This window comes from Onychostruthus taczanowskii, unplaced genomic scaffold, assembly GCF_017590055.1.
Source record: "Onychostruthus taczanowskii isolate IOZ18803 unplaced genomic scaffold, ASM1759005v1 scaffold27, whole genome shotgun sequence".
Taxonomy (NCBI): Eukaryota; Metazoa; Chordata; class Aves; order Passeriformes; family Passeridae; genus Onychostruthus; species Onychostruthus taczanowskii.
The window spans coordinates 3,461,236-3,486,800 of NW_024500017.1; the positions used below are offsets into that span (position 1 = coordinate 3,461,236).

Consider the following 25,565-nt stretch of genomic DNA (forward strand, 5'->3'; position numbering starts at 1 on the left):
TGACCACCACTGTCCTATATAACAGATCACAGTCTTCACAAATAAATACAAATCCTTTTTGTTTTACAAACAGAAACTTACTCTGAATCCTGCATAGATCTGGAGAACAGACAATTTCTGCTTACACAGCAGGTGCCCAACTAACCAGCCTTGTACAGCTATGAAGGGAAAAGGTTCCTCCTCGACCTTCTCTAGCCTGCTTACTAAAACTCTTTGGCCAAAGAAGAAATAGAATTAATTTTAGTTAGTGGTGTTGGATTAATAGTAATTTACAACAAGTAATTAACTTAACTTTACTACTAGCACGTTTTTTACTGCACTTAACCATCCACCTCAGCAAAAATAAAAATTTGAGACATTCATCCTCCACATGGCACACATAACTTGCAGGTTAGATCATTTTTTATCCTGTCTCAAGGACTAAGAACTACACACACTGTGAAGAAGACTCATGGCATAAGTTTTCATCACAGAATATTCTCTTCAGACATGGATTAGCCACAGGAGAGTGTCCCATTTTAATGGAGCTGTAAGTTCAAATCCATTCAGGTACATACAGGAAAGCAAACAGGAACATGTAATAACTAAGATGGTGATGAAATGTAGCTCCCCATTTCCCAAGATTCTCCTGAACTCCAAAATACTTTCACAGCAACTGAAATTCCAATTCTGAGGAAGTTCAGTATTTGTAAAAAATATTTTCTCTATATCTAGATTAAAAGAAAAATTAAAAGAAATAACAACACCCAAAATCTACCCATACTACAAAACTGACAGTTACAAATGAGGCTCCATTCTCACGTTTTCTTTTTTTTTTTTAAACCAATTCTGGCACCTCTGCAAGTTACCGCTCAGGCAGCTATATCTGCAATTGAACTAAACCAAGACTGCTGAACAGGAATTCCATTAAAATAAATACAAAACAGGTATGTAAGCAGGTACACTGATTTTCTTGGAATTTCTCACACACTTATTTAAGGATGGTCACACAGAAGAATTTATTATCTAAAATACAGCCTGTAGAGCAACAAAATCCACTGGCCTAGACTGGAAACTAGACAGGAAAAATGCTTCATTAGCACAAAATTAGAAATAATACACTAAAATCTTATTGCCCTTTACTTATAGAAAAATAAGCAGCTGAAACCAAGTGCTAAAAATGTAGAGATCTAAAGGACAGAATGACGTCCTGAATTTACACTTGCAAATTCAGTAAAAAGAGTTAAGGGCAGTTGATCAGCCTGTATTTGTTTTGTAAATCATAAGACTACATCTGACTAATAAGTACATGTATTTGATGATACCTTATCTACAGTTCTTCAGTCAGTTAACTTTCAAGTACAGCTCAATTACCAATTGTTAGCAGCATGAATCACAAAAGAAGCTGCCCTGAAATGAGAAGAACTAGACAGGACCATGACAGTTTTAAATGTACTTGTTTCATATTCACATTGTCCATATTAACATGGCTATGAACAGAAATGCAATTAAGAATTATGATGTGTAGATTAATAGCAGAATTTTCTAAGGCTTATAAAAATAATTTTCTTTAATAGGCATTCAACTACAATACAAATAGGTCTTTAATGGAGGGAAAAAAAAAGGTTATACAGAGCAGTACCCTAGTCTTTCCAGAGATTTCAGGTAACACTGGCAGAAACAAAATGTTCAGGGTATTCTAATCAAAAGATTGTTCAAATACAGGCTAAGCCTGACCTCAGAAACATGTAGTTAAGAGCTGTCAGTTTGGGTTATGTTGTTTTTGGTGACATGCTTTTTAAAGAAATACACATCAGTGGCATAATATTGCTTTTGCAGAGGCGGTATTACCTTTCTCTGGGGAGTTGTCATTAATGATACTGGCAATTTTTATTATTTTTTATTTTGGGGATTTACTAATGGAATTTCCCTGCCAGAATAGATCTGTGCAGCAGAGGCCACACCTCATTCCTTCCATTTATAATTACAGCATTCTGTTGAAAAGATGCTCAACACTGTATTTTTTTAGTAGCTGCTGTATATCAGAGGAAGATGGTTCATTTTTTCATCTTAAACACAGAAAGAGTGAAACATTTCTATATGAGAAAAGCTATAAAAGCTGTTACTTCAGTGTTAGCAAGTAGTGAGGTTAATTCCACCATTAGCTCAACAACATTTGTACAAGGAGAACATCCAGTATCCTGAGAGGATCTTAATCCCTATTAAAAGACAGGTTTTCTTACAAGGTCTACTCCTTCCAAGTGAATCACATTTTTGGCACCTTTGCTTCCAGCAGATGTGCCAATTAAGAGGCTTGCACTGTAAGAAGCAGGATAACCTTTCCATGCCAACTTTCAGTCTTTATGGATAGGCTCATTCATATGCAGAAGGCATGTGTAGCAGCCAAGGCATTTTGGACCCCAGCAGCAATCAAAGTTTTCTAGATATCTTTGCCAGTTGACTCTTAACTATGTTTTCTTGAGCCAAATACATTTTGAGGAGAACAACTTTATAGTACGTAAGTACAAGTAAGAAAAGGTCTGAGCCTGACTTGGCAGGTCAATCTCTTGCTTCCCCAATAAGACATCCAGCAAAAACAGGAGAAAAAAAGGCAGATGTTGACAGAAGAGTCAGATTAGCCCAACCATCTGATTCATGCAAGAGCATTGCAATGCCTGTGTATAGAAAGTCATAATGGATTTCTCAAATAACTTATCGAGAAGGCAGATCCATCACTTATTTTTCAAAACAAGCAGAGCACTTCTGATATCAATGTAATTTTTTGCTAATTACTTTTGAGAAACGAATCTCTCCCTAATAAGGGAATTCCTGTATTCACTTATCATCCTTATGAAGTCCTATATTCACAAAAGGAACTCAAGCACTACAATGCCCTTTTATCCCCCACACTGGGATCCACGAAGCCCAGCCCCTTTTGCTATTAATACTGTTGTTGCTGTGCATGTCTTATTCCATTGCTTTGGGCTTTTAGCAAATTGCTATAGGAGACCCATAGTCTCTCCTTTTGTGCCCCTCTTTTACTGGATGGGGAATGGCTCATCTGGAGTTTGATTTCCTCCTGAAACCAACCCACATGGGAAAATGGGACGTTCCCAGAACATCCAGCAGGCACCACAGGGTGGCTAAGCAGGGCAGGAATGCCAGTGAAAATTTGCATCTTCAATTCCAGGTATCATTAAAAAATAAAGCCCAAATATGCCCAGAATGTCCCAGCAACATCTTCCTGGAGAAGCACCTGTGAGATGTGACAACACAGAAATGTGGCACTGAGATTTTCACTGAAAATATTATGCCCACCTGACCTCAATATGAGGAACTTATGTCATAAGGAGATGAAAGGGAGACAGGCTAAAGGAAGGTAATTTAAGCATAATAGGGAACAATATACATCTGCTGTAATGTGTTGTCTTCATATGCATCTGTTCTGGAGAGAGATTGTGAAGGGATAACTAAATTAATGTCCAGGGAAGACAAACTGGCCCTGAATAAGAACTGGAAGTATTTTAATTAGATTTCTGAAAAAACTCAGTTCCCTTCTCTTTCCTGGACCATTTGACTGCATTTAAGATTACATGAAAAATTCACACTAATCCTTCAGTTTCTGTTTGCAGAAAGACCAGTAGCTCAAGCAGTGAACAGCAGGAAGTTCTCAAGATTCACTCCAGGGGCAAATCCATCTCACAAGCCAAAATTTAACTCTAGGCTAAATAGCTGATGTTCTGTAAGACAACAGCATAATGACACACATGACTTTAAACATCTCAAATTTTCCATTAGGTCTGCCACACTGTTCTGCTGCCCAGATCAGAGCTTTTGTCTCAACAGCAGCCTTGGCAAGTGATATTTTTAAACAATTAACACATTTAACATATTTTCCTTCAGAGCTGGCATATTTTTCTGAATAATAAAATATACAGACAGGTCCAATAATACTCCAACCACATTAATAAGGAAATCTTCATTTTTATGCAGGTTTTTATATCCATCCAATTACTGATGCGTAAATGACTCCAGGTAAAACTCTCAGTTGCACTGATACATTTAAGACCTTTCTAAGAAGCATTACATTTAAAAATAAACTTATTCCTATCTATCCAGAAACAGCAGGTAAAACTACAAAGTAAACATGCAAAAGAAAACTCAAATATCGCAAATGGCTTGACAAATCTGCTTTGCAATTTTATTTTAGATCACGTTATTGCAGTGTTTTATAGGTCAGCTGCCAAATTGAATTAGTCTGCTATATATGCTCCAATCCACAATGTCTGTTTAAGGATTTTATGCTGAAAGCTTCTGAATTTGTCCAAATTCAAAACATTACACAAACATAAACAAAAGTCATTGAAAAAATTCAAGGACAGAGGATGCTTCAAAGGCACCTAGAGAACACTTCTTTATTTTTGTTTGTTTTGCAGTCCCTCAAAAGACTCCATTTTCTAATCTCCCACGAATCAGAATTCAGAGAAATGAACTATTAAAGAATGTTACCAGACCTTTTAGGTGAAAACATGGCCAAACACAGGCAGCAACAGTAAATACCTGATATAAAGAGCACCATCTACTGACAGGCAGCACTTTGACAGCCCCAGGGAGTTTCACAAGGCACTGCATTCCTTTGTCTTTCAGCTTGTAGGAATTCAGCTTCTCTAAGAGGTGTGTTAGTACTTTTCACATTTTCTCACCTGCCCTGTCTCACCTAATACATTTAAGCTGTTCTCCTGCTCGTGGCTCACCAGAGCCCAACTGCTCTGAGATGCAGCAGCTCACCTTCCCATTTCTTTCCCATTTCACCTTGTGATTGAAGTTTCCCACATGGAGATGATCATGTCTTGTACACAGCTGTACAACCACCTTAAAATTATAAATTAACATATTATTACCAGCTGTTTATGAGGACATTTCCGAAAGCTCCTTAGTCAACAAGGATTTTCCACACTTAAGTCAAAAACTGCCCCAAGATGAGAAGCAATCACCTCCTTTGAAGGCTTACTTCATGCAATGAAATATCCTTCTATGTTCTCATGGAGAAGATTGCATGGAGATGGATGTTTCTTCCTCACTTTTAATCTGCTGCTGTTTTATTTCTTTGAACACAGTACTACAACCTTTTATTATTTTACTACACAATATTATTAGCAGATGCACATACGAAAAGGCTGTTTCCTGACAGACAAGAAAATATTATCAATATCCACAAATTCTCTTGGCTAATATTACCAGAAATAACCTCTAGGAATGCTATCTAACATCTTGATCACTTCTAAACACAGGCATAAAATACAGTAAAGATGCACTGAAGTACTCTGGCACATCATTTGAAAGTACTTGCTAGCACTGTGAGATAGCACACCTATCATGCGAGATTTGCACTGCAACCGTGTAAGAGCTCAATCCTCTACATATTTGTTTCAAGAGCATAAAAATAGGAAATCAGAGTAACTTTTCTAACAAAATTCACTGGTCTTAAAGACTTTCACTAATAATCATAAAAACCTTGTGTGATAATTAATCTGAAAAGTGATAGTATAGAAGAAATATTCACATACATTTTTTGCTTTGTGTTGCTTCACTGATTAAAACATCAATAACACACCTCAAGCTCATCACTTACATTTTTATATTTCATGCTGATTCCAAAGGTAAATGAAACTCAATTTACTGCTCTTACACAATAATCCTTGTCAATCTATTTAGACCACGATTAGAAGAAAAACAACTGATAGGGGCTTTGCTAAGGGAGAGGCTGCAGTCCATCTGTTTATATATGTGGCAGATTAATAACAATTAACAAAACTATGAGAGGAACTTTTTAATAGGTAGGAAAGTTTCAAGTTCTGCCTTGTTTCATAGTCCTACTTGCTTATGCCAGCACAGCAGCCTTATTCTTCTTCTGTATTTGTATGCAGCAGCAACAATTTCCTGGTTTTACCTCCTCCTCAATTCTAAGATTTATAAATACAGTGGGATATTCAGACTCATTCTAGAAATTATTCTTCCTTTGTACTACATTTCATCCTCTGCAGTCAAATTCTGTCTTGCTGCCCATAGCCTGCTACCTTGTCCAATCTCCACCATGCATCCATTATCCCTGCAGGCAGCCTATGCTTTCCTTGGCTTTTTCTTTTGATACTTTGAGCTCAATCATATGCTTTTTCTTTTGATACTTTGAGCTCAAGTGTACGAGATGGATAATTCCACTGTACCCCACTATCCTGTTCCTAATTTTAACACTGGATGCAGAGGGTTGCTACATTTCTCTGAATAAGAAATACTTGCAGACTTAATCATTATAAGATGATCCAATTCTCATCTCTTCTGCATTAGAACAACCTGAAGCATTTGGTAAAGATGGTGAAATAGTGCAAAATCAAAATATATTTGGTTATTAACTTTACTTCTCTTAAGACTGATATCCCCTGTTTGTCCTCCAAATCTGACTCAGCCATCCACTAGCTCTATTAAGATTGCACTTCCACAGAGTTTCCTCCCAGTAGCAAAAGCAGCAAAGCAGTACTCTCCTTAACTACTGTCAGCATGGCAAAGTGATTAAAATAAGCCAAATTAACAAGGAAATGTTGCCAAAGGGGACAGCTCTCACTGGTTGCTATTGATCCACCAGTACAGAGCATCCTATTGTTAATAAAAGCCAAAATGAGATCATTCAGGTGGATGAAAAACTGATCAACTCACTGAAGTCAGAGCTGAGTTGCCAACTCAGTAAAATGAGAGCAAGTAGGGGTTGAGAACTGCATTGTGCTACATCAGTAAATGGGGTGCTCCATCATCAGCTTAATTCAGCTAGGACACACTCCCACTGCACACCGTCTTCTCTCCAGTCTTGTAGAAGCCTTTGTTAGATCCTGAAGGGAAGCAGATTTGTGGCAACACATGACAACACAACAATCCACAAACCCAGAACAAAAACCCAACCATAGGAGAGGGTTCTGGGAGGAAGAAGTTGATGAACATGCAGAAAAGAGTTAAATAAGAATTTCATCAACAATAACCCAGTTTTGTCATGACTGTGCCTCGCATAGAAAAGCTAGCTTAATTTTCAAATTCAATTTCATCTGTTCAGTTTATTTTGTGGTTTTAGAAATCACTTACATTTTGCATAAAATACTGTAGAGCAATAATAGCATGCACTCTGGTGTGGGTTTTTTTCCCTACAAAAGTCAGCCCTGCTCACATAACCTGACTACACTGTACAGTCTTCTTTATGAATCAACAACCTAAGACAACTTCCTTTCCAATTATACTTCTTGGCTTATATCAGCATTCTTGTGTCCTTTGTAATCTGGAAATCAGAGCAGGGAATAAAAGGTCAACAGGAAAAAAAACCCAAACCAAAACAAAAAACACAACCAAAACCAAATAGATAGGTACTATCTTATACTGTTTTCTTCACAGCAAAAAGCAGAAGGTGCAGTATTTACAATGGACATATAGAACTAACTGAATTTCCTCTGAATTTGACAGTTTAATCAACATGCTGAACACTTACCTGATCTAAGCATTTTATTTGGCACTGTTCTTTATTTTTTTTTCCTCCCATTAGAAAATACTCTAAAAAATAAGACCTTCCAATACTAAACTATTTCAGGAGAGAGTAAGAGAACATGAAACAGCAGCTAGGAAAAACAGAGCTGATAATTATTCAGACAAAAATCTTTTCCAAAATAATCCGCTACCAGTCACTATGGACCATTAACTACAGTTTGCAAGACACAAAGTAGCCTTCCCTACAGAGAAAGAAATCCATGGTGACAGCTAAATAAGCATGAACCTTAACAAGCACTTCAGATTCTTCTTCTACAGACAACAATAAAGGTTCAGGAAAGTTAGTACACCTGCAGGTTAGCTCATTTTTCATTCTGTCTCAGTTTTCCTCATCAACTTCACGTATTACCACCTAATGCTGAAATGTCAACAATTCTCACAAGCTATTTGCTCTTCAGGACAAACCTAAAAACAATGCAAAAGTTCCAACTTACTAAAAGAGAAGTAAGTTTGAGACAGTCATATCTGAAGGAGAACATACTATTGTGATAGCCTTTACCTCCAGATTTTTTTTTCTATTCACTCAATAAGAATATTGATTATTTAAAAATACATCTACAAACACACCACAAGCTTTATTTAGATAGAAGACTGTATTTTCAGCATAGGTGTGCTGAAGTTCAGTCACATCTGCCCTTTAATAATGAAAAGACATTAACAACATCTTTCACAATCTAAAGCATGCTGCTAAGATTGAAAGCAATCGGCCTTGAATGAAAGATGGATTAATAGCAGTTCTAAAACCATTAGGTACAGACTCTATTGTCATGCTTCTGTTTAAAGCAAGCAAAAAAAAAAGGCAAAAAAAGTAGAGGGTGTCTAGGTCAGCAAAGCTGATGGATGCACTTACAGACATTAGAGGAAAAAGGAAAATTGGCAGAACATAATACCCACTTACGAGATTCTTTGTTAAAGATAGAAAAAGGCCTCAAGATATGCAGTAACTCTACCTTATTCAGTGCTGAAGGTTTTCTATTTTTAGATATGCATATTAAAGACACATTTAACCCCAGAAGTGCAGCTTGATGCCTCATCACAATATTAATTCCTAGATTGGTAGAATTAGAAATATTCATTCTACCAAGTCAATCTTCTGGCAACAGCCCCTACCAGTAATAACTATGATCTCTGCGTAAGGAACTAGGAGGTAAGGGAGATGCAAGAATTGATGCTTCAGACCATTTAGTGACTGCTAGCAGTTGTGTGAGCAGGAAATTAAATGTTTACATTAGCAAAAATGGCCAATATAACAGCTTCCTGTAACCCAGAGAGTTCCCAGCAGCCAGGGCTGCACACTCTCACTGCTTCTACTGTTGCAGCTCTTGAGGTTGCAAGAAGGGTCACATGTGTGAGCTACTGAGGGACATGAGATGAGCATGGCTGTCTCTTGGAACCCATGTGGAGCTTCTTCCACTGCACACTCGCATTCAGACTGCTGGGAAGGCTGAGGGACATGAGATGAGCATGGCTCCATGTGGAGCTTCTTCCACTGCACACTCGCATTCAGACTGCTGGGAAGCCCCAAGCACATTCTGCTGGTTATTCATTCTGAATCAGGCATAGGTGGTGGGGTTTAGCAGCACTGCACCACAGGGATGAGGATCAGCATCTTCCATTTCAGCCAAAAGTTTGCAAAGCAAAATTGAATATTACGTCAGTCTTAACTGTTGTAGCTAACCCTGACTCAAGGGAACTCTTTGCTCTCCACAGGGGTATAGATGAGAAAAGACACTCATCATCTAGGGAGGGAAAAGACACTCCTCATCTAGGCTTTAGGCATGACAAAATCAGCTTGGCAGGTAAAGTGGAGACTGAACTGGCAGGCAGGAGATGGCTATGTGTCAATCTGTATGGTCTGACAGGGGTGGCAGACTGAAGAAGGCAGGGGGAATATTCAGAGAATAGGAAAGCATCACAACTTGCACAAACAGAACAAGAGACAGTTCAAAAGCTAAAGTAAGTAAAAAACCTGAAATGTCATTTCTTTTCTCTTCTTAAACTGTTGATTTGTTGATAGAATTGGATACACATGCCCTAATCTCCAGAAGGAAATTTACTGGTAATGTTTCATGCCACTATCACCAATAGTACTTGTCTTTTCCAAGTGCCCAGGAATACACTCACTACAGGTAGCTCGGTGAGCAGCTGCAGTGAGAGCTGTAGATTGAGCTCTGGGTGGCAGGAGCCTGAGGCAAGAGGCTGGGAACTGGCACGGACCCTTTGCATAGCAAAGGGCCCAGGGACCTGTGGCACCAGCCAGGTGACTCAGAGACACAGCAGGAGCCAGTGACTCAGCAGAAAGAGCCCAGACTTTCCTCTGCTAAGGATACAGAAGCCCAAGGTTTCCTTTGTTTGGGCTCCTTCCTAAGAGGCAGCAGCTCGAGTTGTTATTTTGTTATTGCACAATGATGAAATTACTTTAAGTATCTGCATATCTGAGATTCTGCTATGGAAAAGACAGGCCAGGGGCAGTAAGGAAACCTGGTCTGACCATCTCAGTGTGGGGAGTGTGGCTGTGAAGGGGCCTCGGTCCCAGCTCAGGTCGTGCTAGTGTGACTCCCAGAGTGGCTCCTGGATGGTCAGATAGGAAAATTTCCTCACCAAAAGTGCCAAAGGTCTCAGCTGTACAGTAGCACCTCCCAAATTCAAAGAAACACGCTATTGTACTGCTTCCTCACTCTGGCTGCCCTCTCACTGTGCACTCGCAATGCTTCTTTCAGTTCAAGAGTCTGTCATACTTGGACATCATTCCCATTTTTGAACTAACCCTGTGAATTCCAAGAGCGGCTAATGATAGTATATAAAAGCACACCATCAACATTACTAGAAGCACAGAAGTACTAGAAGTAGGACACAGGCACTTAAAGCCATCTCCAGGCTAAATCACTATATCAAAGTTCCACTTAATAGCATTACAGCCAAGGAAACCCCATGGTACTTAGAAATGAGTTGGTCAAAAAAAACTAAAAAGGAAAAGGGAAGAATTGTCTCTCATTAAACACAACATTCGTCTTATCTTCTGCTTGCCCCACGGATGATACACAGCATCAGAGAAAATGAATGCTTTAACATTTGAGAGCTGTTTCCCTGCTCCCCACAGTACATCAGCAACACAATAATCTGCAATTGACTGCAGAATTTAGATAAAACCAAAACACTTCTGACTGAAGTCCACATTCAGAAACACCTAAAAAGAACTGGCATTTGAAAAGTATGACACAAGAGAATATTGAAAATCCCCCCTGACATCAGAGGTCATTATTGGTTGGCATTTGTGCAGTGCCTAGAGGCCCCTCCGAGCAAAACATGAGTTCACTTCAGTCTCCATCCACCAAATACTTCCAGTCAAAACCAGAGGGATGACAAAACACCAGTGCAAGCCTCTACCACTACCCACCACGGGAAACAGCTTGAGCATCTGTCCCATGGAGGAGAATGGGAACAGCAGTAAATGTGCTGCTGCATTCATTACTCTTAGACAGCCTGACCTGAACAATCAATCAAACGTACATACACATGCAGGAGACAAAATTTTGTTAGCAAATTTATTCCATATCTCAGATTTCTACTGAAACAAAAGTTTTAACTGGCCCTAGTTATCAACATTCTTCTGTGTTTGGGTAAACTGAGCCAGACAGCAAGAGCTTCACTTCTAGAGAGGAGCAACAGCCTTCTAAAAGTCAAAGACCAATTAAACTAAGAGGGTAAAAATGAAACACACACACTCCAACAATTTGCTTTTAATCCAAAAGGTAAGACTCTTTTTTTCAGATTACATGGTATTTGCTTGCCAGAATATAATTTTGAACATAACCATATATATGTGAGTAGTCTATCCTAATTGTTCCAAGTATGATTTTTGAGGTAAATCCAGCTTGTAAAATAGCTTCTCCTAACGCGAGGTTTCACCTGCATCAGACATGGATAACCATTGCAATATCAAATGCAGAGGCTGGTTAGCCAGTAAGGGAGAGGAAAGAACCAAGTCTGAGATCCAAACACCTAAACTCAAGTGTCAAAATAACCCCCAAAATGTAGACAGCTTCAGGTGAGCGGTGCTCACTTCAGACTGAGCCTGATCCCTCTCTTGCTTCTCTGAGCACACTGACTAGATTCCACCAAATGTAAGAGGAGTTCACATGCCTAGCTTACACACAGACATGTAATTTAAGACGTCCTCATCAGCAAACTGAACTCTACCCACAGAAACTCATGGAAAGACAGACCTCACTCTGCCCCAAGGCCACCCTTTTCCAGGCTCTTCTAATGAAATTCTTCCACTTCTTAATGGTGATAGCCCAAGAAACTCCTTCCACATATTATCAAGACTACTATAGTCTCACACTCCATAGTGTGACTATGACACTTCTCACTCCCAGTTCTCCAAAATTATGTTATTTTTTGAAATGGAAAGGACAAAAATTCCCACTTGTAGAGAAAGCTGGAAGTGATTCTGCCCCTCTACTCTGCTCTGGTGGAGCCCCACCTGCAGTGCTGCATCCAGCTCCAGGATCCCCAGCACAGAAAGACATGGACCAGCTGAAGTGAGTCCAGAGGAGGTCACCAGACGATCAGCAGGATGGAGCACCTCTCCTGTGAGGAAAGGCTGGGAGAATTGGGATTATTCAGCCTGAAGAAGAGAGAAGGCTCTGGGTGACATAATTGCAGCCTTCCAGTACCCAAAAGGAGCCTCCAAGGAAGATCGAGGAGACTTTTTACAAGGACATGTAGTGACAGGAGAAGGGAGAATGGCCTCAAACTGAAAGACAGTAGGTTTAGATTAGATATTAGAAAAAATTCCTTACTGTAAGGGTGGTGAGGCACTAGCACAGGTTGCCCAGAGAAGCTGTGGATGCCCCATCCCCAGAAGTGTTCAAGGCCAGGCTGGATGGAGCTCAGAGCAATCTGGTCCAGTGAAAGGTGTCCCTTCCCATGCCAGGGTGGCTGGAACAAGATCATCTTTATAGTTGCTTCCAAAACAAACGGTTGTATGATTCTCTAGTGACTACAGCAACTGCCAGCAAACATATAAGTCAGACTAATAAAATATCTTATTATATTTATGAGTTATAACTCAGGTGAAATACTCCATTTGCAGACCTGTGGTGTCAGCAGTGGAGCATTTTCCATTTTAAAGGCTAAATTGGTTCCATAGTACATTGTGTAATCCCTCTAATCATAATGCTATTATTTTCTTGACCAGGGAATTCTATATTTTTCCATCCCCAACAAGGCAGCTGTGTCATTAAAATACTGCTTTATTTTTGAAGCCCTTAAAGTAGCTTCAAAGTGGAAGCAGAGGGTTTGGATGGCTTTGTGAAACAGCTTCACAACGAGGCAAGCAGCAGAACTGGCACTGAAAGTACAATATGCATCCACATGCTGTATGGAATTGCTTTTTCCTCTAAAAGCCACTCCATCTTTTTTATCTACATTTCTTTTTCCACGAAGTGAAGTGGTTTTAAGTAAGGTGTCTGTATCTACATGTGTCTGTAGTATTAAACATCCCACTTATTTCTAGAGTACTACCACAGCTTTTTACTGCTTATGTTTGCTAATATGTACTGCAATTACTGCTCCTTTTCACACTAGTGTAATGGGAAAGAACACAAATTTCACATTGATAGTTTTCACAGGACAACAGGAGCCAGATCAGACTACACTTCCCTCCTTATGCTCTCTCAGCTGCCTCTTTGTAACCATCTGCTCAAGGCAGCCCTATACAAGGACTGTCTCTGCAGCAGAAGCCACCTCACTGCTGTGTGTTTGTGCAGCCCCGAGCACACCCCAGGCTCACAGACTGCACAGTTTCCCAGGGGCCAACACCTTGATGACCTCCATATGCAAGCACTTGCATGCATGCAGCTACACAAAGTGTTTTCATCCTTGATTTTTTTCTGAAAGTAGTAGTCCAACTGTTAAAAAATCCAACTGTAAAATCCTAGCAAATTCCTCTTCCTAATACCACCTGACGGACTGAAGTCATAAAGAGAGCATGGTTGTACAGGTGAACTTCATAAAGGCCTTTTGTTCGGAAGGTCAATCAACAGTGTCTTTGTGAATAAATTTCACCTGTTCTACTTATACCACCTAAGAGCTAAGAATTAGTCTGAGTTCATTATTTTGATTTCCTGTGAGGAGAAAACCAATAGGAAAATAGTACCACTTTGAGACGAGGGGCAAAAGAGAAGGACACAAATGGTCCTTTCCACCTGCCCTTCCCTCACTGTCCTGGGCAGAGCACAACACACTAACTTGTCAAGATCTCCCACTTCCAAATGGATGCTGTCAGCAGAGGAGACAACATTTTTCAGAACCCGAGGCATGCAGTCATTGTGAATAGAATGAACAGGAGAAACCAGATCTTTTATGCTGAATGAAGAAACCTTGCTGTAAAAATGTGGGCCTTCATATTAAACTATTTATAGAGAGAACGGAAGATACAGCAATGGCAAAAATCATGCTACAGTAAGAATATACTTGTATTTTGAATCAGACATTTGTCCTCCGGTGGAAAGCTGGCTTACAGGATCCCAACAGAGAGAGGTTTCTTGTTTTTCTTGGTTGTGAGAGTGTGGATTCTCAACTAAGCAGCTGTATTTTGCAGTACAGGTAGGGTTACTTCAGCACTTCATTCTCTCCTGTGAAATCCCAGAATGATAAACAAAACATCACTCTCAGTGGCTTGAAATGCACAAAGTCACCCAGCACTGCTATTTCACAACTCAGAATAAGAGGTTTGTTCACTGCATGGTTCTGAAACTTCAGGCTTCAGCCAGAGGTCACAATTGTGAATGACAGAGAGGAAGGGATAGATACACATCAAACATTCCAGCCCCCAATTTACATGGATACTTATAACTATGCAACACATGAAAAGTGCATTCAATATGAAGACAGAAGCAGGCACACTAATTATTGTGCATTACTAATAATCACAGAATGAGACACTAGAAAGGCACATTATCCTGAAGTGTAATTATTTCAGCTATGTGATAGTAACATTTACCAAATGTTTTTAAACCCACTTCAGATATATTCTACACTGAGATTCTGTGCCCATTTGTATTAGTCATAAAGAAGACCCAATGCAGTCAGTGGTGTTTTGTCACTATCACAGTCAGAGTTGGGAGAGGGAAAAAAATTCACACCTAATCTATTGACTTTCATTTTGGTGGTCTGAGGTGGACAGTGGAAATCTGTTAACTACTTCTCCACAAAAGTAAACTAAGAAAAGCAAACTATCTATCAGTAAAGTAACATTTCTCCATCCAGGGTCAGTGCCTCACACAGAGATCTGCAATTCAAACACCCTGACACACAATTTTAAAGCAAAATCAAGAGGAACTGAACAGCCCAGCCGGGGTTTTGCTGAACCTTCACTTCAACAGCAAAATGTTTCTTAGCTTTAATCAGTCCAGTCTGGGTTCTTTTTCCCATATCCTGTGGCCGCCAGAAGTCTCACAAGAGGAAGATAACACCAGAAGTCTCACAAGAGTAAAGCAACTCAAAATGGTAAAACCTCACTGCACCAGTTCAGTGGGCATTGGTGTTCCTCAAATGCAAAAAAAGGTTAAAAAAAAAGTGGGAGTGGGTGGGATATAGAATGGTTTGGGTTGGAAGGGACCATAATGACCATCTAGTTCCAGCTCCCTGCCATGGGATCAGATTGCTTAGAGCCTCACACAGACTGGCCTAATACTGTCTTTCTCATCCAACCCATTTGATAAGCTTGACCAAAAGGGATAAACACTGTGAAGCAGAAGCCACTGATTAAAAAACTGGAGAATTCTTCTAGAAAATTAATTTTCCTAGTCTCTTGTTAGAGAACAGTACCAATAATTTTTTTATTTAAATAACAGACAAAATTTTAATATTTCTAGGAATTCTGTAACACCTTTATTACTTAAAATCCTTATTCTTTCGTGCTTCAACTTTTCACCACATGCTTGACACTCCTTACCCCTCCCAAACACTTGCTGATCAGAGCAGATCCCTCCCAGGGAAGCCAGAGGAGCTACTTCCACCCCAGTCAATCCTGAACTGAGCCCGGTAAACTGAGATGAATTCTCATCTTCTTGGCACTGAGTTCAGTCAGCCCTTCAGTGTTGTTCAATATAATTTCCAAAAAAAGAGTTTTTTTAAGAAAGCAAAGGCAACCAAAAGAACTAATGAGGTACGCTGCAACAAAACACAGTCTACTGACATCTATATAGCACTTATCAACAGAAGACAAGATAAAAGCTTCTCACTTCTTTTACCAGTTTCTTTTCATAGTTTTCGTGAACATTTTGAAGGACTGTTAATTTCTCTCAAGTCAAATAAAAAAACCTGCAATTGCTAACACAACATAAAAAGCCTAACAGCAGTAGTTGCCATAAAAAAGCCTTTATTATTTGCTATTGCTGCTACCACATAATGAGACAAAATGTGTCACCAGGTGTGCACACCTTACTGAGGGACGAAAACTCCCTGAATAAATAACCTCCTGATGAGCGACAGCCCAGACTGGGGTCTCACGCTCACCATCACCAAGGCTTTGTGAGTGCATCATGGGGGAGGACTTGATAAAAGTCAATACTGCTGTAAGAGATCACCTTCTGAGTCTCCTTAGAAAAGCTGCCTTCTGTTCAAGCCTATACTCAGAGAAGTACAGGATTCCAAAAGTATAGCAAAACCTTTATTAGCATTTTTAACAGAACTCTATTCTGTGACTATGGTATTAAAACCAAACAGACAAGATGTAAGAGCCAGAAGTAACATTTCAATGAAAAAAGATAAGAATTCCAGAAAACACTCATAACAGTGGTTAAATACAGATGGTAAAGAAATCATTTATATTTTTGCATGTATATTAAAAAACCATCCTTGCTTTCTCCAGTGACTTTTAATGCTCTATGAAAGTGACTACTCAACTGCCTGAGTTGTTTTTATATACCAGGAATGCTGAAAAATCAGTTACTGATCAAGAAAATGTGTATATTGATATAAATAAAAAATTAAGCATTTTTACACTTCATATATTTTCCTTAATTTGTATTATATCCTGTACATTATCAGAGTCTGACTAGATTATAGACATTAGTTTAGCTATGAACAATCTTGCTGGTTTTGGACTTGCTCATATTTGTAACAAGGTGGTTCCTTAGGGAACCAGCTGAGGGAGACTAAGATCATTGTTCCATTTTCTATTATAATTCTACCTCAGTCAGCCATAAATACTAAACTCCATATTCATCAGGAACTTATAAATGAGTGATCCTTCACTGGAGCTACACTTTCTGTTGTCTGCATCCCAAATAGAGAAACAAAGATTTGTACTCCCATATTTACATTACAGTAGCTCCATAAAAAGGAACTTTAAATCTGGCTATAACCCATAAGTTACTACTGTTCTTTAATCCCATAGCTGAGGATAGAAAAGAAAGGACACAGTTCATTAGAAAGGAGATTTTGTTTGTTTCTTTGGACAGCAAAAACAGATGTTTAAAGTGCTGGAAGTGATTTTGATGACAAATTAGAAAGCTGAAAGCAGGAACAAGAGCCTAGGAGGCATCTTAAATTATATTCAATACATTGGACTGCTTTGTGCAACACAGGTCTCTCTACTGTGGATATGAGGTATGTGTTAATATTATTTGAATACACAGGACTGCAAAGAAATCCTTTCAAAAACAACTTTGCAATTTAAATATAAAACAAATGGCTCTGCTCACATTGTTTTATTTACAAAACTTTCCTGAATTCCTGCTCCTCTTTCCACTGTACATATATGATTGTATGGATGAAGTTTCCTAATGACAGCTTAATTCAACTCCTAAAGCTACACAAGCTGAAGTCCAACTCCATACTCACATTTTAGAGGACAAAGCAAACCAATTTTAAAATTTAAGGCAGAGCAAGCCAGAAAAGACTGGCCACCTCAGGCTATAACATGAATCCAGATGAAAAACATCATTAAATTAATACACACATAAAAGACAGAGTTACTAACAAGGCAGCAATAAATTTAGAAAAATAGTCCATTCCATTTGCTTGATGCTACTAAGCTTATTCCATTAAGCAAAAATTCAGTTTGTTTGTTTCTAAACCTGAAGCATGCCCAGTTTTCTAAATAAAGTTACTGCAATCAAATGTGGGAAACCAATACTGGATTTCAGTACTTTGAGAGCACCACACTTCCCTTCTTCCCCAGCCATCTCCAGCAAGGACAGCCTGTTTTATATTCATAAGTCCACCAGTCACAACAGTGACAGCAGGCTCCCTCACATTAAATCTCTGATGTATTTCACTCTGATTTTTCATTAGGATAAGTCTTTTGCAAGCAAAGACAAGTTTGACATGACTGTATTCCATGTCAGCTACACACACACAAGCCCATCTCAATTGGGAGCCCTATTGCACCATTCAGCTTCTTCACTCCCAAGCTTGTTTGGTCTCCAAGTTTAACACACCTCCTGAGCCTTCAATACAGGGCAGATTTTCATCTGCTGATGTTGAAACACGAGCGGAGTTAGCTTGCCTTTGTGAACAGCTGGGCAAATGCCTTATTAGCTGAGCTTTGTCTCAAAACCCATGCAAAATCTGGTGGTCTTGTTACCAAATGGATATTTCAAAGCAGTAACCATAAACCTGTTCTCCAAGGGTTCATGACAAATCAGCAAGGTGCTTGATAAATGACTACCAAACAGACTGCAGGTAGCAGGGTTTTTTTAATTGTTGCAAGCTTGTAATGGAGGATCTAGTTTGATGCATTAAGTCAAAATTAAATGAGTTAAATTGTACTAACTTTAAACTAGATATTTTAGATAAAAAATAGAACGGAGAATTCATACCAAACCTTAATTGTCAAGGCAATTGCTCAAAACATTTAATATTATTTTATTCTAAAAGTGAAATACATCACAACCACATGTGTATTATTTTTCAGGTTTATTGTACTGTTGACAGTAGGAAATACTCCTATTTGTTCAGTCATTGAAATAATTTCTGTTGCCTTTTTGAACCTGTTAGAAAAAAAGACACTCATTTTATTTGCTCTAATAACTCTCAAAGTGTCAGACTCAATAAAGACTCAATTTTCCACTCTGCAGAAATTACCCCCAAACTCCTGGTTTTAGGCCTTTAAGAATCAAAAATACTGATAAGGCTTTTAAAGAATGTTTCCCAATTATTTTATAACATTCTCTTATCTTTCCTTTGACCATGAGACCAGCTTCCTTGGTTAGAGCCTGGTGCTAGTAATGCCAAGCTTGTGGCTTCAATCCCTGTACGGGCCATTGACTTAGGAGCTAGATTTGATGATCCTTGTGGGATCCCTTCCAACTCAGAATGTTCTGTGATTCCTGTCAAAAATGTATCTAATATGACAAATTACTGTCCTATACCAAAGTATCTTGAGTACACATGTTCACTTGCACTTGGCAGTCATGTCTGCTGCACTCATACAAGAAGTAGAAGTTTATGAGTAAGAACAGACATATTTGTTTTCAGGAACTCATCTCTAAACTATGTTTGCTCACTGTCATACCAGACATGGAAGAACTGGCCTGGTATTTTACCTAAAATGAGTTAACAGATTATTAAAATCAGTCACCCTTATAAAAATCCACATATTCATATATCCATAGAACTTTTCTCCTCCTTTACCTGCCCCTAGAAAAATTAAATATGCAAACAAACAAACAAACAAAAAAAACCCTGAAGAAAAACATTTCTGTGCTCATTCTGCTTGTTACCCAAGTCATTTGGAAAAAGAGTTTCCACAGTGTCTGAAAAAGAGAGATCCCATTACTTTAATTATCTTAATTTAGAGAGAATAGTGCAGTATCCAAGATGTGTGTATACTACAACTCCACAAGCAGCACCTTGCTTCTGTAACACCCACTTCCTCAGACTGCTATTTTCACACCTTTATATGTCTTTAACAGGATGATAAATGCTTTTTAAGCTGAAGCCAGGACTTCAAGAAGACTGTATTCTTAAAGACTCACCAAAATAAATAAGAAGGCAATCCTACCCACCTTAGATATTTCCGGCTCCACTTGTCTCTTGGGTGTGTCTTTTGACTCGGGTCCTTTCGGAGTACCGGTGTTCTTAACCGCGAGCGAATCAACTCCTTCGCCTTCAAGCTGCAGGTTAATACCTTCTGTGGGGACAGGGTGATCAATACCATTTGGATTCAGATTACAATGGATAGCTGGGAAAAAATATGAGAAACATTGCTTTAGTAAAGAAGAACCCAGCGGTTCAAACATTTAGCACGAACTACTGAGAAGTGCCGTGTGGTAACCAGAGCTGTGTCAGATCAAAGCAAATGAACCATGTGTACTTTGATGTGGATTTAAGGTGAGATATTTGAGAAAGAAAATGAGAGGAATAAATTTACTTAGTGCAGGCTACTGTGCGGAACTGTGCTCTGCTGGATTCACTGGAGCATCCAAGACCCTCAACTTAGAGCTTTTATTAAATGTTCATCATCCAACCATACATTTTTTTCCTTTCTAGGCAAATAAGTTGAAGGTTCTCTATTACATTTTCAATTCCTACAACATTCTTGGTCTTAAAGAATGTGGGATAAGTAAGCCGTGCACAAAAAAATCAGCAAGTCAGTCTCTGCACAGAGTAATGACTTATCCAGCTGATTATCTCTCCTTCAGTCCTTTGTACCACTGCAAGTTACCACCTACACCATCCTAACAAGCAAGAGAGATGTACTCCCTGGGAGTATATAATGAGGTAGGGACTAATGACAGCAGAATAAGGAAAGCATCCAGAGGCAAAAATAAAACAAATGCAAACCATACAACAGAAATGCCCATTTAGAACTATGGCAGTAGCTTGTTTTCTGCCCAAATTTTCACCATTTCAGCACTCACACACATAGTAGTGATTTTAAAACCGTGTGGATCCTGAGACAACTTCCCTTTTATGTGACTGACTTTTGCATTTATGTTCCTGCATAAATGGACTACTTTTAGCGCTACTTGTAATTAATGGTCCCACTTCCCCTGTGAACAAAAGAACTTTGCTCAGATACTGTGGTGCGATGTTTGACAGATCTGAATAGAAACCTAAACTACAATATACAGCCAAATAAGAGCTGCCCCTTTTACTCTTGCTTGACTTAGAAGCAAAGGATGGGGAGCTGGGGAAGAAATCAGAACTATCAGTTTCTACCAGGTACAGATTAGCCCTTGAAGGCCTCTCACAGGAAACTGGCTCAAGCTGCCAGTGAAAGCAAAGGGTTATTTGACTTTAGCACCTTTTGAAAATCTATTCTGCTTAAATCCTAGAGTCTTAATTGAAAACTTTGAGACTAAATTACAAGAATTCCTTGGTACAGAATTAAAGCAGAGGCCAAAATCTTGACCATTTTGCCTTGAGATCTTTAAAAACATCCGAATATTCCTAAAAGATAAGTGATCTCTGCAACCACTACAATACCGACATCTGCAAGCCAAGGACAGGAACACCTCCTATGGGAACTTAAAAAGAAATTTTATTATGTTGTTTATATTTACATCAGTGTTCCTCAAGACACCAAAAAAATTTCTCTCTCCTAGATTATAGCCACTTACTATTATCTAGCTCCTCTAGATCATGTTAATCTACCCGAACGAAACAACTACTAACAACAACTCTGCCTATCCTCCAGACCATAGAAAGACAGATGTGATCCACCAAAACTGACTATTTTCACAGCACACTGAGAATAAAAACTGTTCTGTTAGTAACATAATTAATTACCCCCCTGTACAAAAAATGTAAATGTATCTTAACCAACCTGTAAAAGTATTCCCAGCACACCCTGCTCCAGAAAGGGCTGATCAGCAGTGAGAAGACATTTGGTATCAAATGCGATCCATAAAAATTCCTCCAACTGTCTTCTGCAAGGATATTCTCTAACTAAATAGGCAGACTCCTAGAGACACCTTTGAAACCCTAACACACTACAGCAACATTCAGAAGCAGGCAGTTTTTGGCTGTCAGCCCAGTTCCAGTGCTCACCAAAGAGAAATTACATAGCACAGTGGGACTTAAAACTGCCTGGAAGAACACTGCCAGCAGCAAGTCTCCTGTGAATTGCAACTCCTCCCTTCCCAGTGCTCCAAAACAATAGAGATTGGGGAGAAGGGTGGCATGGCATCAACAAGGAGACCCTTCTGGGTTATGGCACTAATTTACCATGCATTAGAGGGAGCAAATGATACTGGTTTCAATAACATGGCAGCATGATGACTAACACACTTGGTGGATGAGGGAAAGGCTGTGGATGTTGTCTACCTGGACTTGATTAACGCCTTTGATACTGTCTCCCACAGCCTTCTCTCGGAGAAATGGCTTTTCATGGCTTGGATTGGTGTGCTGTTCACCAGACAAAAACCTGTCCGAGTGGCCAGGCCCAGAGAGTGGTAGTGAATGGAGTTATATCAAGCTGGTGACTGGTCACAAGCAGTGCTCCCCAGGGCCAGTTCTTTTTAATATCTATCAGCAGTCTGGATGAGGGGATCAAGGGTACCCTCAGAAAGTTTGCAGATGACACCAAGTTGGTTGGGATCAGCTGGAAGGTAGGAGGGCTCTACACAGGAATCTGGACAGTCCGGAGTGATGGCCCAAGGCCAGTGGTGTGAGGTTCAACAAGGCCAAGTGCTGGGTCCTGCACTTGGGTCACAACAGCCCCAGGTAGTCCTACAGGCTGGGCAACAGTGGCTGGAAAGCTGCCCTTGGGAAAGGACCTGGGGGTGCTGGTCAACAGGGACTGAACAAGAGCCAGTGTGTGCCCAGGTGGCCAGGAAGGCCAATGGCATCCTGGCCTGGATCAGACACAGTGTGGCCAGCAGGACCAGGGCACGGATTGTCCCCCTGTACTCAGCACTGGTGAGGCCACACCTCGAGAGCTGTGTCCAGTTCTGGGCCCCTCACTACAAGAAGGACATTGAGGGGCTGGAGTGTGTCCAGGGAAGGGCAACAGAGCTGGGGAAGAGTCTGGAGCACGAGTCTGATGAGGAGCAGCTGAGGGACCTGGGGATGTTTAGCCTGGAGAAAAGGAGGCTCAGGCGAGACCTTGTCACTCTCTACAGCTCCCTGAGAGGAGGCTGTAGCCAGGTGGGGGTCAGTCTCTTTCCCCAGGTAACAAGTGACAGGATCAGAGTCCTCAAGTTGTCCTAGGGGAAGTTTACATTGGATATTAGGAAAAATTCTTCATGGAAGAATGGTTGTCAGGCATTGGAACAGGCTGCCCAGGGAAGTGGGGCAGTCAACATCATTTAAAGTATTTAAAAAAACATGTAGACATGGCACTTGAGGACATGGTTTAGCGGTGGACTTGTCAGTACTGGGTTAAGGGTATGACTTGATTTTAAAGGTCTTTTCCAACTTCAGGTTTTATAGATCTCTAAGCACCTGGATGGCTTAAAAATTAAGTAAGTCACTTGGCAAGATGTGCTTGACTCTTAGCCCATCATGCATTCAAGAGTAACAAATGCTAGTGCTTTTTCAGCAATGCCTTTTACTGGGCTCATTCAGGACACAAAAGAGAAAAAATGGAAGGGACTGCTAGCAATTACAGAGATGCCCACTGCCTTTTAATTGAAAACAGGTGAGTGGCAAAAGAAACAGAGGCTGTCCTAGGGGACTTCTCCAGAGTTGCTAATATTGAAAGGGGAAGGGGGGGAAGTGGGGAAAGAGAACTTTTTTTTATTTTCTAGGGGTATTAATCTCCTAGGAAGAATAAGTATCTTAGTCAGTTGAAAAGCTTCTCTTTCTTTGTCATGACACATCTTTAGGTAGCCAGCTCTATTATTTTCTTCTAGTGCTACCTCCAGCCCTCAGCTACACAGAGAATAGGAGCAAGGAGTATTTCCTTGCATGGGCGTGTTATTTCCTGTTACCACACAGAATACATAGATCCATCTTTGTGGCAGACAGAGGTGGAGTTCTTGCCTCCTTTTAAATGTCAATACAAACCAAAATGGTTCCCTTTCAAGATTTGTTAAAGGCAGAGAAAGAGGGCAATGTTTGGTCAATAATTTATTCTCTTCTTAAATCTACATCTTATATAATTTTAGCTAGATAAGGTCAGCTCAAAACCCAGGACCAACTATCAAACCTAATGGGGCTTGGTGGGCTGACAGCACCAGGGTTAACATCCCATAGAACTGAGTCTAAACAGCTCTTAGAAAATAATCACAAATTGCTAACTTCACCACAGCCCATGCACTCTCTCTTAGCTGACACATCTTAAACTTCTTTTAGGACTTAATGGCATTCATCTGGAAAAAAAAATCTTTCTCCAGACAAAGTAGTTTCTGGCTAAAATATTGTTCAGACCTTTGCTCCTCTTTATCCTGATACTGGCTAACACTATCTCATCCTGCCCTCCACATTCAGACCATTTTCCCACACTGCTCCTTTGACAATACCTCTGCTGCCTCAGCACCACTTAATTCCACCAAACTGCATCCACCTGATCAGTCCCAAATTTTAACAGAACATCAAGACAACAAACACCGTCCAAATCAGCTCACAGTATCAGCCTAATAGCAGTATCAGCAGTATCATTATATTTTGAAACATAACTTCTTCCAACATTCTTCCATACAATCTCATATCATCCATATCTCAGTAATACAACCCTTCATCCAGATTCAGTTCACTTATATTCTCCTTTCCCTGCTGAAAACCCCACCTCAGTTGATTAATCTCTCTTCATGCTCCCCCAACAATTTTTGTTCAACTTGTATTGAAAGCTTTCTGTGGTGGAAACTTGTTTCCTTTTGAGGAAGGAGGGTGGACGTTCTGACTGCACAGCAACAAAAACATAATAATGAATGGTGCTGGCAGACACAATAACACAGATCCAAAGATTACATTTATGAAACAAACTGTTATTTAAAACAAAGGCACTTAAGTGCTCTTGTACTCCTAACCTAATGGTAAAGCTGAATCTAATATCCACTTTTCCAGCATCTAAAAAGACTGCTGAGATCTGCCAAGTTATGAGAGTGAAAAGCTCTGTGAGAAAAATAGTTAGCAGAGCATACAAAATGGAAAAATTACCCCACATCTGTCCTAAAAAACTAGGATGCAACACTGAGTACTTTTTATATATAGGGAACACAAACTCAGTCTTTTCCATGTATACAGAGCAAGATAATTTGTTGCCCTGCAGAAGCTGGCCCATACACGTGAGCCAGTTCCATGCCCACACAGATCTCTCCAGGGTGCACATCCAGTTTCAGAAAAGAGCTCACAGGGCAACAAGAATGCTCTGCCCCTCCCAGCTACCTTCCTCCCATGCACGCCTGCCTCCCAGATGGCAAGCAGCCAAGAGACAGCTTGTCTGAGCATGCTTGATGGTACACAGAAGTCACCAAGAGCCATCGTAAGTTACTGGCATCTGGGGCAAGCCTTGTCTTTTCCTAGAGGGTACTCTGTGAATTCTGTCTGGAAAAAAGCCTGAAGGCACTCTTCAAAACACAGCCTTGATATATCCAAAGTTTAGCATGGGCAGATGGAAAGCCTTTGTCTCTCCATCTGTAGGCTCAAGGCTTAGCAGATAAATCTATGATCAATCGCTACCTCTGTGCTCTCACTGCCTACCGTGTCAAACCTTTCATAACAACGTGTTTCAGTGGGAATATTGCTGGTTGCTTAAAACTTTAAGCAGATCAATTAAGGCTACATTAAAGCGTATTTGGCAAGTACTTGAGTTACATGCAATAACAATTGTTCTATTCTAAAAAGTGATTGAGTAAAAATAGCATCTTCTTACTCATGTGCCCTGTTCTGTGTGCATCATAGTCATATGCTAGCTTTTGCTATTCAGAGACAAAAAGCAGGCACAGGAGATACCCACCCAAGCTCTAACAATCCTTACAAAACTTTCATGTGTCAAATACTGGCAACCTTGCAAGCTCCATTTTATGTATTCATTCCACAGACTAGCTGCACAATGCTAAGAGGTAAGTCCATACAATCCACCTACTACTCCCACCATACAC

The 25,565-nt window shown here is 39.9% G+C and overlaps 1 protein-coding gene across 3 annotated transcripts in view; it reads right to left on the reverse strand.

Annotated features, from left to right (window-relative positions):
• SAMD12 (sterile alpha motif domain containing 12) overlaps nt 1-25,565 on the reverse strand; it is a 176,265-nt gene that overhangs the window by 138,594 nt on the left and 12,106 nt on the right. For all 3 annotated transcript variants that reach the window (XM_041407517.1, XM_041407518.1, XM_041407516.1), the window contains exon 2: nt 19,584-19,759. In XM_041407517.1, the coding sequence (XP_041263451.1) occupies nt 19,584-19,759 (176 nt within the window). The remainder of the gene's footprint in view (nt 1-19,583; nt 19,760-25,565) is intronic.